At 41.5% G+C, this 17,473-nt stretch overlaps 1 protein-coding gene across 1 annotated transcript in view; it reads right to left on the minus strand.

The window, feature by feature from the left end:
* Positions 1 to 4,225, minus strand: part of hdac9b (histone deacetylase 9b) — a 47,869-nt gene extending 43,644 nt beyond the window's left edge. Inside the window, exons 1-2 of the mRNA XM_018740565.2 lie at positions 4,156 to 4,225; positions 2,489 to 2,629 (exon numbers count right to left, since the gene is read on the minus strand). Of these exons, the coding sequence (XP_018596081.1) occupies positions 2,489 to 2,629; positions 4,156 to 4,213 (199 nt within the window). The 5' untranslated portion in view covers positions 4,214 to 4,225. The remainder of the gene's footprint in view (positions 1 to 2,488; positions 2,630 to 4,155) is intronic.
* Positions 4,226 to 17,473: the final 13,248 nt, after the last annotated feature.

Genomic DNA, 17,473 nt, shown 5'->3' on the forward strand with positions numbered 1-17,473 from the left:
GACTGATTTCTACTGCTGCATTTTAACAAAAACACTGAGCTTTACAGAACAGGCTGAAACTTATCTGTCACATTTTACCTTGTCACAGTGTGTCGAAGTCTAACAGAATCATAAATCTAGACACAATTCTTGATGGAATCTGAAGAAAATATTTAGAATAACATTATTTTCTCTGACTCAGAGCACATGTTAAAATTTATAGCATTTATATCATAATAAAATGAAGGTGTTTCATATATGAGTGATATAATACCATACATACAGCATCCGTGCAATTGCACACATGTAAGAAAAACTTTTTGAAGTATCTTGTCTCTATCATTGTCCAGAAATTCCCTAAGTTCAATAAATAAATAAAATGTTGTTTACAGCTCACAGAAACATTTGGCATGTGATTCTCTCTGCTTTGATATTTTTACTAAATTCAGAGCATAGAATTAATAGAGAAATAATAATAATACATTATTATGAACGGAACATCTTATCTGTGATTTCTTTTGAGTATTTGTATTTGTTTGCTATGCAGCAAGTCTCCCAGTTATAGATGGAAGAGAGCTACTTCAGTTCCTTAAGTGAATGTTTTAGATAAACCCTTCAGAAAATTACAGAATCATAACCGCAACCATAAAATGCACAGCTGTGTATGAATGCATCAAGTTATCTTTTGCTTTGGATGAAAGCAATGGCAAAGCAACATGCATGTGTATGTTACTATATCACATTCTTGGTGAGGAAGAAAGGCTTTTCATATACCTTCAGTGTGGCATTACAGTGTGAACAATGGAAGAAGTGGGGAGATTTATGAAATCTGCCTGGCCGACTGAACAAAGACCTGCTGTAGGAGCTTGTGGACACAGGGTATCATTTGCCATAAAGCACATGACTGTGAAAAACAATCACTGAAACCGCAGCGCTCCTCATTTCTCCTTACTGTCGCAAGGGTGTGAAAAACTGGGTTCTCCTAAACCTGAATTCTCACGTTTATGTTTTTTTGAAAAATTCCCTCTTTAGTCACAAAAATGGGAAGTTCCTAAAGGTCATTTCAAATAAAAATAACACAGCATGGAAAGCCGTAACTCAGATTGTAGCATTTCCTCTTTAAACTCCATGACACTTCCCCTTCCAGTGAAGAGCACAGGTTTCACTTGCGGTACAGCCTAACAAATTCTACTAAAAGTGGGTAACGAAGATGGACCGCTTGATATGAATGAAATGCTGAGGGAACAGTTATTTCCTGTATCATATGATACCAAATATATTCAAAAATATTAGATGTACCGCTATAACTGGGACCTTCCACAGAAATGGATATTAAAGACTGTCTCTGAATCCAGTCAATAATATTATAGTGCAACTGCCTTCAATTGTATAACATGGGACAGTGCAGACGGCAAAGCAACACACATGTTGTGTCTCCTCAACACAACTCAAGATAATATTTAATATCTGCAAACATATAAAGCACTGATTTGCACACTGTTATGACAGAACTGAACTATGTGTGATTATTTGCTCTTTGTAGATACCTGGCAGCTGTATCTACTGTGTAGATACTGTGTTCGCATTTATAGGCTCAACTTTATCAGTTCAAACTCAGGCAAATAAATCAGTACTGAAATCAGTGCTTTTCATTCCTTGATGCAGAAGTGTATGTACTGACCAGTGGCTATTACCAGATTCTCTGTTCACTTTTACTGAGAAGAGTTGTGGTTTTATTCGGCACTCCTCCTCCCCACGGCTTTTAAAGAATCACAGTTTGCTTGTCAGGTTCGGACATGGTGACAAAAATGCTCACACATCAGAAACAGAACGAGAACAATTTTATCACAGCTGAATCATGCAGGCCTCCAAATAATTTTAGATGAGTCTTGTGGATTGTGCCAGATGCTGTATATGCAAGTCTTTCCTAAGCTGGATCTTGCTAGTCCCACTGAAGCTTTGGTTGTCTCAGGCTTTTGGTACATTTGTCAGGTTAAAAATAGTAGAGCGATTTGATTTACAAAAGAAAAGGAATCTCAGTACAACCACCCCATAATAAATGTGAGCTCACTGCACCCAGATTTATGTATTACATGAATTAGGTTTAACTTCCAAAAAAAAATATTCAGGAAGGTTTTTCCAAGACAGTCTAGAGACAGTTAATGAAGCTGGGTACAGTGATTTTTACCTAATAGCACAGAAAGTCTCAGCACAAAAAGTTTTGCACACCTTGACTCAGCCTCCTCATAGGCTCATCTAAAATGTCCAGAGGTCAAAAAATAAATCCAGACAACCTGGCTTAATGTTTTCATTGAGCCAAAACTCGGTAATAAAACAACTTATTTAACATTATTTCTCTGATGTAATGTTCCTTCTCTTCTTCTACGAAGTATTCTAAGCATATGGACAGTGTTTATTACTGGCAGCTAAGATGTAGACTAAAGAATGAGAACGATGCTACTGAGGACGTGAGATGATTGTGACGAGCACAAAGTGATGAAGGACCTACCGTAGCCCCAGATAGGGTACCATGCACACGGTTTGATTGGAGAGTAATGCAGCAGGCCTCTGTCACGCCCCCTGAACATGAGCCTGCGGGGATGGGCCCTGTGGTGGGGTGTCGCTGAGGGGTAGCACTGTCTTTTCTCCGCTGTGGTGGAGGCATAGAAAGGGAACCAAACACTTTCAGATCTTTTAAAACTTTAGGACATAAAGTCGTCAAACACAATTAACCCTGTAATCACTGCCTGGTATGTCCACCATATAAAACTTACTTATTTGGTACTGAAAATGTAGAACTGCAGTGTGATTTTGTTTAAATAAAATCTTTTTTGAGTCCCATAAATATTTAACTATGCAGCAATTTAGTGCAAACAGTGCTGTAGAGATACACCTTTCATAATGTGCATAACAGTAATTAAAGATGTACTAATAGGTTGCAAACAATTATTTAAAATACTGTGGTATTGGTACATATTTCATATTCAGATTTTCACCCTTCATGGCTTATTGCAATGGGTACTTTATCTGACCTTATAAAAAACATTACTCGACCACTGTCTGCATGATAACAGCACCTCCAAATTAAAATTTCAAATTTCAAATTCAAATTTTATTTATCTTCCATACATCACAATATTTTTTTCCAGGATTTCCAAACCCTTAACTTTGTTTTTAAGCTCCTGCGATTTAGGCAGTTCTAGAGGAGTTATTCGTCACGCCTTCCTCATGATTCAGAGGTTTTTGGTAAGTCCAAATGTTCCTAATTTTTATTTATGGCATGAAAACCCTATGATTTTCTTTTAGCTTCTGCAAGTTCATTTGACCTCTCATAAGATACCCAGTCACTGTTTTCAACATGAATCAGCAACCGTAGGGCAGAAAACGCCTTTTGAAAAGCTTCTGTTCTCCTTTTTGCTACTTGAGGTTTTAGCTTGCCATTTTTTGTAATATAGCTGCTTGTACTGATTTAGGAAAATATTTTTAACCTTATTGTTACGGTATATATGAAAATGATTTGTGCCCCTGATACCTTTCTAAATACATATTTAGATGCCTAATTCATGGATTACAATAAGTACATTTGGCTGGCACGGTGGCATAGCATGTAGCTGTCAACATGGGTGTGAATCTAGATCAGTCTGCATGTGCATGTATTTGCATGTTTTCGCCGTATTCGTGTATGTTTCTTCCTGGTGCTCTGGTTTCCTCCCATAGTCTAAAGACATGCTTCAGATGAACTGATGACTCTGAACCTCCGTTTGCGTGTACAGAGTGGCCACAGATTCCATATATATGCATTTCCGTCCTTTGTTAATCATCTGTTTACGTGTTATGTTTGTTTCATGCTTCACTTAACATGGAAAAAGGCTAGCATTTGTGCATTGAATGAAATGTCAAGTTCCTTACTTATTTACCCATCTATACAGCTAGTAAAAGTTTATTTTTTATACTGGAATAATTTAAGACAAAGGAGGTAGGACTCAAACCCAAATGTGGGAGCTCTCACCAGAACTTGTCCAGCTGTCCCATAAAATCAGTGTGATGTACTCTTACTAAATACTAATAAAATTAAAACCATGAATTAGAATAATTTATTAGAATTCTATTTTTGTATATTACTAAATATCGCTAGTATCAAGTTTAGGTGAAATGAAAAGGCAGCACTTGACTCACCAGCCCTCATCTTCATTATTATTTCTGTCTGAAACAGGGTCACTTCTGGCTTCTGCATTTAGCAATCCGGTTATTACTACTGTCCTTTCTAGCTGTACCCAACAACACACAAAAGCTGACACACGAAAGCACACACACGCCCATTTCTGCTAGTGCAGACATCATAATCACAGGAAGTGGTTAGCCAACAAGCTACTGGAATTGACTTCTCCACAAATTGGACAAAATTCTGGCTTTTTATTCTAGTAAAAAAACAATGATAGTGAAATAAAAATACTTCATATAAATAAAATTGATAAATACACAAATAAATGAGGACACAAACAACAGGCACCTGGTATTTGTTAGAGCTGCTGCCTTTCGACCTGAAGGTTGCAGGTTTGAACCCCACCTCCTGCTACAGTACCCTTGAGCTAGGTACAGTACTTACCCTAAATTGCCTAGCTCTGCAAATGCGTAAAAACCTGTAGGTAGCTTAATGTTCTAAAGAAATACTTTTGAATTTGAAAAGTGGTGTGTTCTACACTTGACAATATAAACTGAACCTGTGTAAAGTGTTCAGCTAAAGACTTAACAAACATATTATTGAATCAGATACAATGACTTCCAGGGGGCGCGGTGGCGCAGTGGTGCAGTGGGATGGACCGGGTCCTGCTCTTTGGTGGGTCTGGGGTTTGAGTCCCGCTTGGGGTGCTTTGTGATGGACTGGCGTCCCGTCATGGGTGTGTTCCCTCCCCCTATGTTGCCAGGCTAGGCTCCGGCTCCCCGCGACCCCATATGGGTTCAGACAGGCAATGACATCCCAATTCTACAATACCATCACGAATGACAATAACGGGCAGGTACCACAAGATGGACAACAGCCTGTAAAGATATGGAAAAAGTCGGCATAAGAAGGCAGGGTGAAAACTGCTTCATACGAAGATGGGCCACTGGGGTGAATTTTAACCACATATCTTAAGAGCAATATGCTGAAGAGTAATTGACAGCAGCAACAGAATAATAAACAAATATTGATGCATACAGACCAAACAGACATTGTGGTTTGGCACTGAATTGTTTCTGAATTCCATCCCTACCTTACATTTTTCAGCTATATTCAATTCTAAATAGCCTGTTTACAGTAAATCATTCCTCCTTCCTATGCAGGAAGTTTATTATTATGAATATGAAAGTATTAAGTTGAGAAAGAATGGATGATTTCAGTTCTTATGCCCCCTCTGAAGTGAGGTTTGTAGAACAAAAACTGAGAGGTGGTGAAAATGTTCACTGCTGAGGGATTCCAGAGGAATTTCAATTCCTTTGTCTTCAGATCGACAAACATGAACTACTTTTATACTTCTACAAATGTACAACATAACTTTGTTATTTAGGCAGGCATGCACAAGTGAAACTGTCCATAAATTGTACCTGCTTAGAAGTCAAATTTGTTTTAATAATTTTAGTAGAGCACTGTAATTAATATTCATAACTCACAGGCTCATAAAATAACTGCAAATCATTAACAGCTCCATAATTAGGACAAACATCAGTCCAGTTACCTTGAGTTCCTCAAAACAGTAGAACCCAGACTTTTTCAACTGTCAGAGAAATAAACCACTTAATACTTTATGCCTATTAAGCATTAAAACCTCAGACAGCGCATGCATTGCACAGGGGCACGGTGTAACTAAATTAATCTTATTTAGTAGCCTGTCAGCATATTTGCGACGAGAGGCACCTGAAGGGAATGTGGACATCTGTTAGACTCAAAGTGCCAAGAACGAGCCGAATATAAAAAATGAAATACTGTGGAGCAATTAGTAAAACGGCCTTCGCAGGAAATGTATACAAATAGCTTTTTTAAAATCCCAAAACATTCATCTTCATATGTCATACGTGAGCGCTGGAAAATTCCTACTTTCTGTGTGTGATATCAGCAGTTTTAATTGAGTTGGTAAGAGAGGGCATACAGACAAGGGTCTTAATAACAATCGGTCAGCCAGTCACACACACACTGGCACACACTAACATACACATATACATGTATAGTACATCCGTATTATAGACGCCATACATTTTCCAGCATCTTTTCTCCGAGAAGATTCCTTTCTGTGGCCATTCCACCTAGGAGCACAGTCACATCCTCAGCTGTGATCCAGACGTAACTGGTGAACACCACTGGTTTCCACAAATAAATCTACACACACACACACACACACACACACACACACACACATCTTCTGAAACCATTTGTTCCATACGGGGTCGCGGGCAGGTGGAGCCTACCCGGCAACACAGGGCGTAAGGCAGGAGGGGGAGGGAACACACCCATGACGGGACGCCAGTCCGTCGCAAGGCACTCCAAGCGGGACTCGAACTCCAGACCCGCCGGAGAGCAGGACCCGGTCCAACCCACTGCACCCCCCACACAAATAAATCTAGGGAAATGAAAAAGTTGTGCAACTGTAAAAACAAACATTTTTGACTGAGTGGTTGTTCGTCACAGTTCACAGTTAATGTCTTCGACATTAACTGCTCCTGCTAAGCTAATTAATGATGGGAAAATCTGAAGGGCAAAGTCAGTGTAAAGCATGGTTTCATTGATATACTGTATCTATCTATATGTATGTATATATACACATATACATATATGTATCTATACATATGAAAAAATCAGAGTTTGTGATAAAGGGCTCTACACAACCTCCTCTGCAACTCAAAAATTATGTGAAGAATAAAGAACAAAAATATATTTTAGATATTTTTGGAAAGTCCACCAAATTGCGCTGCTATGAACATATCTGCTGATACTTGAGGCATCCAAGGCTTCTTCCAGTACTAAATGTGAAAGTGGAAAGAATTCACAGTTCTGTTCACACCATTTTATCTGAGCAAATGGCACTTACTACATTGCAAATGTTATTTTATACAGTACTTTGTACCTTTTTTTGGTCAAACAGACTTAGTCTTCCTGACTTCCTCATCCATGACCTTGTAGAAGGTGCTTCACATCATACCTTGACTTAATGTCACAGATGGCACTACCAATTAGTTATTATTACTTCTCTGTTATTGTAAAGTGGTAGCATCGCTAAATACAAGCGATCCTGCGACAGCGCAGGCAGGGATGATGGATTCTGAGACTCACACAAGCACACATTCAGGGAAATAAACCACAGAAACGGTTCTGACAGAAGGAAACAAACATCTCGAGGGGAGACTGACTTGTTCTGAAGGGCCCTTAAGCTACTCATCCTGAAGTGCTTCAGTTAAATATTCATCTGCAAGAAAATGTCAAACCACAGACTGAGTCAGTCGCATTGGATAACAATGTCTGATGTCAACAGCATACATATTAGAGAATGCTCTCTTGTCATACTTCGTATACTGCGTATCATATTTCTTTGCTGAAAGTGTTATAAAAAGTGTGGCAATAGAATATTCTGCAGTGATCAGAGCAAAACAAATTACAATAGACTGTATTAATTCTTCATATGGTGTTTCATATGTCTTCATATGCAGGCGAAGCAATCCGGTGTTGGTTAATATATTCTACAGAAAAAATATTATATTAACATACAACATGAAATATGCTAAATACACAGTGCAATATGCAAACACATCTACATGAAGATTTTTTTTATACAATTTTTTTTTTTTTTTCGGCAAATGCAGATTTTAACAATTAAACCAGCAGGAATAATCTTTGTATTCTTTTTATATTACAAACGAAAAACCATAAGCATGACAAACGAATTGATGCTAATATGTGATTTCTAAAAAATGCAGTTGCAAACCGAAGATAAGCCAATTAAAGGCTAAAAATGCATAATTCAAAATACCTGTTCCATTATTAGTTATAGAAGATTGCATTAAATGAAGGAGTACCCTGAAGGCAACTCCAGATTTCTGAACTACTTGTCAAACAGCTCACACCACCATACCTAGGATGGAGAATGATCCAAGTCCCGCTTTCAAACTTCAGCAGGAGGTGAGGTGGGACTGGTGCTTGAGTGGGATTTACTAAAAATAACCTCGCGTTCGAAAGCCAGATTGTCTGGTTTTCTATGAGCATTATTTGAAAAATAGGATCAAGGAAAATATTGTGATGTGGTTCAATTTAAACGTAGAAGAGCAGATTAAAAATGATCAGATGATTTAAAAATGGAGAACATATAAACCATGATAGTGTATGATAGGTGTAAAACAGGCTGAACGTCGTGGGTCTTATTAGTACCTTTGCTTTAAACCACATCCAAATACTGAGAAATATCTGCATAATGTGTGTATATATACTGTATGTCCATATGCAGGTGTAAGCCTGTGCCATTAAGAAAGTCAGCCCTTATATCTAAAAGGTACAATCTAAACAGCTGCTTTTGTAGTAAATGTATAACATTTGCTGAGGTCATACACTTCTGATCGGAGTACATGATCCCAGTATGTGATCATACAGTAGATCACAGTGATCAGTGAGCACTTTTTCCTGCTAACTTGACTGAAATGGACCATGCGACTGATGAGCAAAGGCAGTCCCGCAAATTGCCTTCAGCAAAGCATATTTACGGGCAGCGATGACTGTGAGGGGAAGCAAAGGCTCCTGCTGGATTTTGATTCTTCTTCAGAAGAAGGGCTTCCCAGTAACACTTCTTTAACTATGGTGTTACTTCACCGTCATTCCTCTTTACGGTTGATGAGACTGTGACTGGTCCACTAATACTATGTGTGTATGCGTGTATATGTGTACTGGCTGTACATCCGTTGTTTTCGAAATCCCTGAAGGCTGCGAGAAAAAGTGTCTGCTTCTACATACACGTAGCAGCACTCATGGATCATCGACTGATCGTTGTCTAATAATCCATTTATCGACTGGTATGAAATCAGTAAGGGTACATATACTTCTTCCACACATGACTTCGGCTTTACGGACAATCAAAAAGTAAAAGCCGTTATGCGTTTTTGCTTCATGCCGCTACACGTATCTGAAGTTGCAGTTCAAAGTGGGTGCACTTTTTTTCTCACACCACTACACAAGTAGTGCATTTTAGTAAACGTACCTGGATTCCTATAAATCCTCTGGATGTGGTTTTGTTACCTGCCCAGGCTTTGCAGGCATTCACTTATTTTATTTCGCTGCACTTTATTCATGCATCCATTAGCATTATTGATTTCCAGAGACACACACACACACACACACACACACACACACACACACACACACACACACACATCAGCAGCTGGTCTGAAATTTTAGATTTCAGCTAAGAATAACAGGTGAACACATGGGAGTACACGCAATGTTTTCTTAAAAGAGTCTGACGCGGCAGCCCCCTCTGCTGCTGTGTTGTTGCAGTCAGTGAGGGGGTGTTGGGCTTGTGCAGGTGTAGGACCCCCGACGGCTCTGCCCTACTCAGCTCCCCCTACACGTCTGCTGCGGGAGCACTCCCCTGGGTCTGCAGGAACACACACCGGTGGGGGCGGGTGGGGGACGTACAGCAAAGGTCAACCGCACGGTCACGGAAAAGGAAATTTCTATGTCTGTCAGACAGCTGAATATTTTTTCCCTGTTGGTTGCAAACAGGGAGGACCCGTGGAACATGCTGACCCCGATTTACGAACGGAACCTCTGTGATTCATGTGCTTTTAGATGTGATTTATTTCTAGCCTGCTGACTTTGAACGTTTTTTTTCACTGTGAGAAGCTAGGTGGCAAATTTAATTTGCGAAGCGATCGTCAAAGCACAGACGGCGTCCGTCGTATTTTATAGCTGTCTGTTATTCAAGGAAAAAATTCAACAAAGCACATTTGCGTTATTTTTTCAGTTCTACAGAACTGTTTTATCTCAGTAGTGTTTATTTCATTATATTATTGGTGGCACAGTGAGTCACAGCGCTGCTTCTCAGCACCTGGGCTGTTCAGGTGTGGGTTCAAATCCGGCCCCCTCGACGTGTCTCTGTTGCTCAATGCGTGGACATCAAAATGAAATGTCTCAAACCTTCCGATTGTTTTCTTTTGCGATGCAGACTTCGAGAATCCGAAGCTCGTTTTGTAAAAGCTTAAGAGTGCCTCCTACTGCTGGAATTTAAACCTTATCAGCAACAGTGCATGTCCACAGGTGATGACACGCTCGTGTTGTAACGGTACGAGTTTATATTCCAGCGCAACAACTCAAAGAAGCTACAGGAGCCAAAAATGCGTGAATTTCTAAAGCGCCTTAATGGGACTGTGCAATTGCAAGTAAAAAGCCACAGGGACAACATGTCACACGAGTCGAATGCGGAGAGAGCCGACTGTTCATACCGTTAACATTTTTTTCAGCGATGCCACATACAGTCTTTGGGACCGGGGTTGGAAATCGTTTTGTCGAACCTCTGTCCAGCCAGACCAATGTGAGCATATCCTTCTAATAGCGCCCTTCCCATGTCACTGTGATCCTGACAACACATCAAATCTCAGTTCTTGTCACGCACAGCAGTCAACGAGGGCTACCGGCATTATGGGTCTGAGTGTCTTCTTTCTCCAAGACACCCTCGGGGGGGGGGGGACACCCCGAGCGGTCGGTAGCCCTCTTCAAAGCGAGGGCAAGGCCGGGAGCCCTCGGAATGCCGGCACTTTCCCACTGTTTGGATTACATCCCTGATCGTGGATGTGACTTTTTAAGGAGAAGCAGTGCTTTTATCTTGACCAGGAGCAAAGGCCTGCAAGATTAGTCGAGATGATATGCAGATCTGTGATCGTCATAAATCCACAGCTGCCGAGCGATTCACATTTTTACTTGTCACTTCAAAGCCTTCTTTGCCGCCTCTTTTTTCTCCGCAGTTTTTAAGTGTCTTCTTCACAGAACAGGAAAAAAAAAAATCCCTTTCTGTTTCTTTGCATACCTTCACAACTGTTTTTATTTTTAATTGAATTCTTGCTGCCGATGATCTCGTTGTCGGGCAGAGAATGCCTTTATTTAAACAACAGCGCGGCTCCGTTGCGTGACTGATGGTTTCCTGCGAAATCCCGATGGTGGAGGACAGCCATCAGCAGCGTGTCAGGCTGCAGGCTGATGGATGATTTCCTTCATCCGAGGGAGAAGGACCAGAGGCTGGGGAGGAACACGATGCACTCCCTGCTAAAGTGCACCTACACCATATATGGCGGCGCCATGAGGCGGTCACATGCACGGGCAAAACGGCGCCGCCAACAAAAATCGAACATTTTCATGCACCTCAGAAGCACGGAGGAGCTGCACAAGTTCACAAAGAGAAATGCAATCAACAAGCACACAAAGGTCCACCAACAATAAGGGGTGCAGCGTATCTGGATGTGCTTCATATCGGGTCTCTTATGTTGGCACACTGTATGTTGGGACAAAGTTCATGCCGTAGTGAGAAGTGCTAACTGTGGATCTGCAGATGCCGTTTGTTTCCTGCGGCATACCTTTATGTCTCAGTTAACCGTTTCACATCGTCCAAATCATGTCAGTTAGGGAGCATCTGGTAAAGAGTCCTCCAGAAATCTGACTTTGCACAATGAATGTAACAAAAGTCAATAAATCAATGAACTCCGACAGCCCCTCACATTCCTTTCCTGTGTCTGATAAGTTTGGTGTCGAGGTATTAATATTGTTGACGCTGAACCGTAAATATGTGTTTTCTGTAAACAGACATGTTTCAGCAGACTACTGGAATGTTTGGGTATAAGACTGGATTTTTCTGGCCCTGATGGGGGATCCTGTATTAATCTACGTGTTTAATATTCACACACTGGTTTGTATTTTTAAAAGTATAATTAGGGAAACACATGTGCATAACGTGGGTAAGATGGCATATTGTAAAAGAAACATGATGCACAGAACCCTCTGCACTGGGAACTTATTGCCTGCAGAGTGATGGCCCCTTTAAATGACTCTTCCATCATTTGCAGATGTTCAATAAAAATTCCTGACTACCGAAGAGAGAGCGTGCTCATCATGAGAGCTTTGTGAGCCACAGTCCCGAGCCCCTCATGGTGGGGGGGGGAGGGGGGTGGTAGCCACCTGTGGAGCAGCAGAGGGACACTCCATAACTCAGCATGACGTCGCCCCCCCCAACGCCCCAGCCCGCCAGCAGCTGGGAGCGCCCAGCCTGGGCGACACCTCTTTCATCCCGTGGGATCGGAACGGCTCCAGCTGTTTGCCATTCATCACAAGGACGGCGTGCGCACAAGGAGCATGGAGCCGGGCCTCAAGCACCTCGCACCTCCCCAGCGGAACAGGCCAAAAGTGAAGGCGCTGTGCAGCAATCCGACTCCTGATCCTCTCTGTGTCCTCCGTACTCATTGTACAGCCAGCTCTTTCCTCTGAGGTTTTACCTGCTTAACTGCCTGCACATTGCTGCTGGAGCAAGTCAGGTTAAGTTCTTTGTGCTGCTCAGATGAACCCTTTCCGGAGCTCATGTTGACAGGACGATATGAAAATGACAACAGTGAGTCTTCTATTGTCGAAGAGAGAATGCCCATCATCTGGGCTCCACCATCCTACCTGCTGCACAACTTAAGCTGTGACCCAATGACCCATGTTGTTGAAACATTGATATACTGCATGCTTTTCTTAGGTTTTCTCTGGTTTAACTCATTCTTCAGTTCAACAGTGCCTGACACCTTTACTGAAGAGGAATGAATCTGTTGTCATTCAGGACGTAAACCCAAGTTTTACTGTCAAGAACAAGCAAACACATTCACTCATTCAGCTGACATACAACGTTAACCTATTTACAATTATTTACCCAGCCAGCTAATTCTACTTGACTAATTCTGGGTAAGTACTTTGCTCAGGGGTACTATAATCAGAAATGAGACTTGAACCTGCAACCTTTCAGTCCAAAGGCAGCAGATGTAACCACTATGCTCTTCACTTCCGGGTGTGTCCCCCTCCCCCTCCAGCCTTGCACCCTGTGTTGCCGGGTTAGGCTCCGGTTCGCCGCGACCCCGCCCGGGACAAGCAGTTTCAGACAGTGCATGTGTGTATTTGTTGGCCATGTGTACTCAAACTTTTGACTGACATTGTGTTTCGAAAAACTCCCAGCTGGAAAGTTCTTCAGCCTTTCACTACACGGCGTTTAGAATACGTTATTTTAGGAGTACGCGTAAGTTCGGCGGGATGTTTTATGCGTGGTGGGTTCTACCCCACCATGCGGTACAGGGTAAGAGACAAGCAGTGTTATTCGTGGAGGGGGGCGGGGGGCTCGCTGCACCTCCGAAGAGCGTGGTCCATCAAACTGGCCTGTTGAGGAGCTGCAGTTTGCAGGCGTCGAGAACAAATACATGTGAGAGATGCGGCGAGAGGTCAGAGGTGGAGCGCTGGGGATGGATACTAATCAGACATGGCCATTAGAGAGCGGTAGTCACCCAGTCAGGCACCTGTTTTTACCATCTCACTTGTATTTTCCCTCACTTCTCTGTGTCTTTACACCTCCTAATTGAAAACTGCAAGCATCTCAGCCCACCACCCCCGATCCATTCCCAACTACCCCCGTTCATACAACTTCCAGCTGCTGTTTTTGTGACCCTACGTGACACATTTTTCATCTAGAAACTGATTTTTTCCGTACGAAATAATGTTTTTCCAGTCCCTTCGGAGAACAGGAATTCCCCCTCACGACGTGAACTCAGAGAATCAATTAAGTGTTCTAAGCGAGGAATGGTTGAACGGAATTTATTGCACTGAAAATTGAAAAATTCACGGCGAATTATTTCATGAACTGTAGTAGCGTGGCAGTATTTTTATTGATGCTTTCGTTAAGCTGATCAATGTCGTTTTTTGAATGTCATCACAATGTTTTTTTTTTTTTTTTTATTTATTTCATTTGTGACTGCCGAGAAATCCATCCACAGACCCAAAAATGGTCCTTGGACCTTACGTGAAGAACCCCAGATTTAAGCCAGTAAACCATAAATTGTTGTTGCAGTTTGACACACACTACCCTACAGCAGCACTTATTAGTATGCATATTTAGGGGAATTTGCTTTTTTAACAGCAAAATACTTAGAATATTCCCAGCCCCATGGAATCTGTAACTGCGGCACACATTTTTGGGGCTGAGACGCGGACCTTTGCGCGTTCCACTGTGTCGCTGCCATTCCTGGGTGATTGGCACCGGACTTTCTTCTTCCTGGAATGTGCACTGGAGTGGCTGTGAAGATTCTGGTATTTCTGCTATCCGTGTGAATTATTTATCCCGCTGTCAGCTGCTGTAAGTCGGCATTCCAGTCCCTGCAAATTATTCTTGCTCTCGGTCCTGGAACAAGCTAACAAGAAGCAGGAGGAATGTGATGACACTGTCACACTTGCTTTTCATATCTTTTTTATTAACCATGTTGTATCTTCGGTCTCTCAACAAAATGACCTTTTGCACTTGCATAGTTTCACTGACATTTTCGCCAAAAAAAAAGAATAAAATGATAAGCACAGCACTTCCAATCACGCATCGGGAGGAGAAAATACGGCCACGGCGATGTTTAAATTTCAAAAATCCTTTGTTATGCTCTTGTTTCTGTGCATAATATGATTATTGTTAACATTAAAGCTACATTGTTCCAACTGGGTCCTTGGGTAATTTTCAGCATCTGCTGTGAAGTTTCTATCCTACTTTCTGCTCTCTTTGCATTTGCCGTTTCAAGCTATGGTGCAAAAAATAAGTTTATCGCAGTGACTTAGTAACCAGAGGTGCAACACTGCCACCGTACGGGAGTCGAACAGATGATTCTGAGCGGCGTCAGGTCACGTACACGCTCGACACCTACCCGCATTATTTCGAAACAGTCCGTTGCTATTTATGAGGAAGTTCCTTTAATGTTTTCAGCAAAATAACTAGACGTTCTGCATACCTCTGAAATCACGATAAACACCAAGAATCAGCAGAACTCAGGCAGCCACATTCACCTTGTACAGCGAGCAATTTGCACCCAGTTCTGCATTTTCGTGGATATTCTTCTTCCTTTTTGTTTGAGTTTGCGCTGGAGTACGAGGTTTATACTATGCATTGCAAGTTCTACAATTTGTTTAAAATTTTTTCATAAAATATTGCTGTCACAGAGATGCTGCTGGCCTGTTAACTAGATGCATATCCGCCCTTCTCAATTACATTCCCCCGCTGCCTTTCTTTCTCACAAATTCCGGTCAGGGGATCAACAGCAATACCCAGTCCACAAAAAAAAAAAATCACAATCCGAAAAAAGTCCACAAAAATTCATTCAACAAATCTGAGGAGGCAGTCGCTGGGGGTTCACATCATTAAATAACATGCTATTAATTGCTCTGGATGTGTGGTGTGGTGGTGCGGTGGGTTAGACCAGGTCCTGCTCTCCCGTGGGTGTGGAGTTCAAGTGCCACTTGGGGTGCCTTGTGACAGACTGGCATCCCATCCTGGGTGTGTCCCCTCCCTCTCTGGCCTTGCGCCCTGCATGGCTGGGTTAGGCTCCGGTTCGCCATGACCCCATATGGGATGGGCGGTTCAGAAAGTGTGTGTGTGTGTAATTGCTCTGGGCCATGGAGCAGTTTGGGACTTTGCTGCCATCTGCTGGCCATACAGATATAAACTTGACCTCTTCAGTGACTGGGACTATTACATCTTCTGCTCCCTGCTAATATGATAGCCATGACACAGTTTCATTAATGGTCACTAAATGCCATATAGTCCATACAGATCAGGACTAAAACTGTCTTCTTTAAGACTCTGCTGTTCCTTTTATAAATGTCTTGAAGATTTTCAATGGCATTGTCAGAGCTCCTCTGCAGGCAGAGAGTGTGATGCAGGGTACATCGTGGATGGCAGACCACAGGGCAATCACACACACTCATACACACACACACAAAGGGCAATTTAGAAATACATCTCTGGCATGAAACTGGCACGCCCATAGTGGGTAGCAACCCACATGAGCACAGGGAGAACATGCCAGCTCCACACACACTGAGCAAGACCTGAACCTCTTGCAATTGTTCAAATATAAAATTGTACGTCACCTTAGACAAAGGTGTCTGAGATTTTACCATTAGGTTTATTAACATCTGTTACTGGGCTGCAGCTTCTTATTTGCCAGAAAACTCCGCTTGGAATAAAAAGACGTCATCCTGAATATAACACAGAATATAATTTAGTGCTCGTGAACTTCGGGATCTGCTTTTAAAGAGATAATGAACATCCCTTGTTTTCTGTGTGACACTGATGTTGCACATTCCCAGTTCAGAGCGGAAATAAATACTAAGCATAGCACAAAGGGCATCAAATAGTGCAGCTCATTTAAGTCCCACATCCTGCTGTAGTACCCTTGAGCAAGCTATTTACCCTGAATTATTGGAGTAAAAATTACGCAGCTTTAAATGACAAGTCATTCTATGTAGCTTAGTACACAAACCTACCATTTTATGATGCTTTGGAGAAATTGCCGCACAAACAAGCACTGGCCTCTAGTACTGTGTAAAGGTGTACTTTGACTTCTTAATAAATTTGTGTTTTATTTTTTGACTGATGTGTGTTATCTCATCCTCCAGAGCCTACTCCGTGCGCTGTACACCCTTATTATCTAGCACACACACGCCACCATAAATCCACCCCACCCATACTGCGGAGGCCAGCACCACATTCGTGCAGCCAGCCTTGCTTTCTTCTTCCTTTTTAACTTACACTTGGAAGATTCACAGCACGTGCATGAAGTTTGTGCTATTCACTGGCAGTTGACTACTGAGACTAAAAATGGGGAGAAAAGAGTGTCTTACAAAGAAATATTAAATTATTTGCATAGTTTGTAATCTTACACATTTATCGACTGCAGTTTCAAAACATATTAGTAAACGGCAAAGTAATCAGTAGTTTTACAAGGTCAAAGAATTAATTACATAATTTAAAGAGCACACATACATCAACATTTGTAGTATAAAGGATACATCACAAAAGTTACATATTACGTTTGCTCACTGAAGATGTGTATAAATTTAAAAATATGTATAACAATGAAGTTCTGCATTACATCTTTTGATAATAAAACGTGTAAATACATTTTAAACTCTGATGAAATAACTGTTTACACACTAAGTTCTGCAGCTCCTCTTGTATTTCAGCAGCATGTTGGCTCAGATTTATTAACGTGTCCACAGGTGCGTGTTATAATATGCGCTCCCTCCAGTGTAATTCAGCTGACATCTTCACGCTTGAAGCACTGCAGTTGCTATTCATGCTTCACTGTCATTTAAAGTAAAAAAAAAAACTATTTGCACTGTAATCAATGACCTTTGAAAAGCATCTGAAAAAATGTATTTTTTTTTAAAAATCCCTACCTCTAGAATGTAAATATTCTTTCTGTAAAAAGCAGA

The sequence above is a fragment of the Scleropages formosus genome, chromosome 18, assembly GCF_900964775.1.
Source record: "Scleropages formosus chromosome 18, fSclFor1.1, whole genome shotgun sequence".
Classification (NCBI taxonomy): Eukaryota; Metazoa; Chordata; class Actinopteri; order Osteoglossiformes; family Osteoglossidae; genus Scleropages; species Scleropages formosus.